The sequence below is a fragment of the Manacus vitellinus genome, unplaced genomic scaffold (assembly GCF_001715985.3).
Source record: "Manacus vitellinus isolate BGI_N305 unplaced genomic scaffold, ASM171598v3 scaffold_99_pilon, whole genome shotgun sequence".
NCBI lineage: Eukaryota > Metazoa > Chordata > Aves > Passeriformes > Pipridae > Manacus > Manacus vitellinus.
In genome coordinates, this window is record NW_021940916.1 from 229801 (window position 1) to 231342 (window position 1542).

At 64.1% G+C, this 1542-nt stretch overlaps 1 protein-coding gene across 1 annotated transcript in view; it reads right to left on the reverse strand.

Moving 5' to 3' along the window:
- NDUFS7 (NADH:ubiquinone oxidoreductase core subunit S7) overlaps nt 1-1542 on the reverse strand; it is a 5977-nt gene that overhangs the window by 2032 nt on the left and 2403 nt on the right. The window contains exons 2-4 of the mRNA XM_029965337.1: nt 1291-1489; nt 833-947; nt 3-50 (exon numbers count right to left, since the gene is read on the reverse strand). Coding sequence (XP_029821197.1) covers nt 3-50; nt 833-947; nt 1291-1489 — 362 coding nt within the window. The remainder of the gene's footprint in view (nt 1-2; nt 51-832; nt 948-1290; nt 1490-1542) is intronic.

Sequence of the window (1542 nt, forward strand, 5' to 3'; positions counted from 1 at the left end):
ATCTCCACGGCACAGCAGGCCAGCCCGAAGGTCATGGGCCACAGGGAGCTCTGTGGGGACACGGGGACAGGGGCGGGTGACTCGTGGGGGAAGGGTCTGTGAGGGTGAAGACCCCTCCGGGGATTCACTGCAGGGACATCAGGGCTCGTTTCGCACAGGAGGGTCTTCCCGCCTGGGAGAGGAATCTTTCCCAGAGACAGTTTTAGGTGTTTCCCCCTCCTGTGTCCCAGGGAAACTCTCCCTGGTATGAGAAGAAGGCAAGTCCTTGCAGACACGTGTGAGGGCCCCCACAGAGGGGGGCCAGGGATGATAACAGCCCTGAGGGGAACAGGGGGTGGTTCTTTCCCCAGGCCTGGTGTTTGAAATGGTTGATGTTCTTTGAGTCCTGTGTTCTCCACTTTGGAAATAAATTTTTGTCCAATCCTTCCACTGCCTGGCCTTTTGGGGGTGCCTGGGCATTGTCTGAGTTCACAGAGTCCATCAGACAGAAGGGAAATGGAACAGGAGAAGTTCAAAGTGTGGGAGAGCAAAACCCACGGCTCTGGGGCAACGGACACAGGGAGAGCTGTGGGTGCAGCCTGAGCTGCTCCCCTGCACCTCCCACGCTGCCCAAACCACCTCAGAGCCCTCCTGGACAGGTCAGAGCCCCCCAGGGACAGCCCCGAGCACCACGCAGGCAGTGGTGGCCCCTCCAGCCTCTGTCCCGCTCTGTCACTGGACCCAAATGTCACTCTCTGTCCATGTAACTCTGCCATGGGAGCTCTGAGCCTATTTTTATCCCGAGCAGGAGGGGACTCCAGTGTTTCCCTGGATCCCAGGAGTCCGGACTCACCCGCCGGGCCCAGTTGACCAGGTCATCGAGCTTGGTGACAATGTACTCGCCCCGGCTGCTGGGGACAAAGGACTTCTTCTGGACCACAGCAGAGCTCTTCTGGACCTGCACAGCGCTGCAGGGAACAGCACAGGGGGTGAGCTCCTGATCACCTCCCTGCACCATCAGCCACTGCCCTGGGGAGCTGTGTGATTCCCTGAGCGATCCTTGGTATGCTGGACAAGGGTGGACAATCCCGCACTCTCTGGGGCTGGGTTTGGGGCAGAGGGGTCTCCCCCAGGGTGGGGTCTGGTGCTCAGGCAGAGCCCCTCTGCCATACCCAGATCACAGTGGGCCCCTGGCTGCCGGTCCCCAGGGCTCACCCAGCTCCAGCTCCCCCTGGATTCCAGCGGGGGACGGGGGAGGACGCCTGGCAGAGACAGGGACAGACCGACCCCACGGGGGAGGAGCTGCCTCACCTGTCTGCACGATCGGCCGCCGGCGTCTGGTGGAGCAGCTGAGCCTGAACAGGAGCCACAGCGCCGGGCCTGGGGGCAGAAACACCCGGGGGTGACACCGGGTGACACAGCCCCCCCCGCGCCCCTCCCGGGGGGCAGAACAGCCCCGGGCACGGGGCAGCCGGGGAGGAGACCCCCGCTGCCCCCCCACCCCGGGGCCCTCCGGCACGGGGGAGCCGCTCAGCTACGGGCTGGGGGCCCCATCACCTCCCG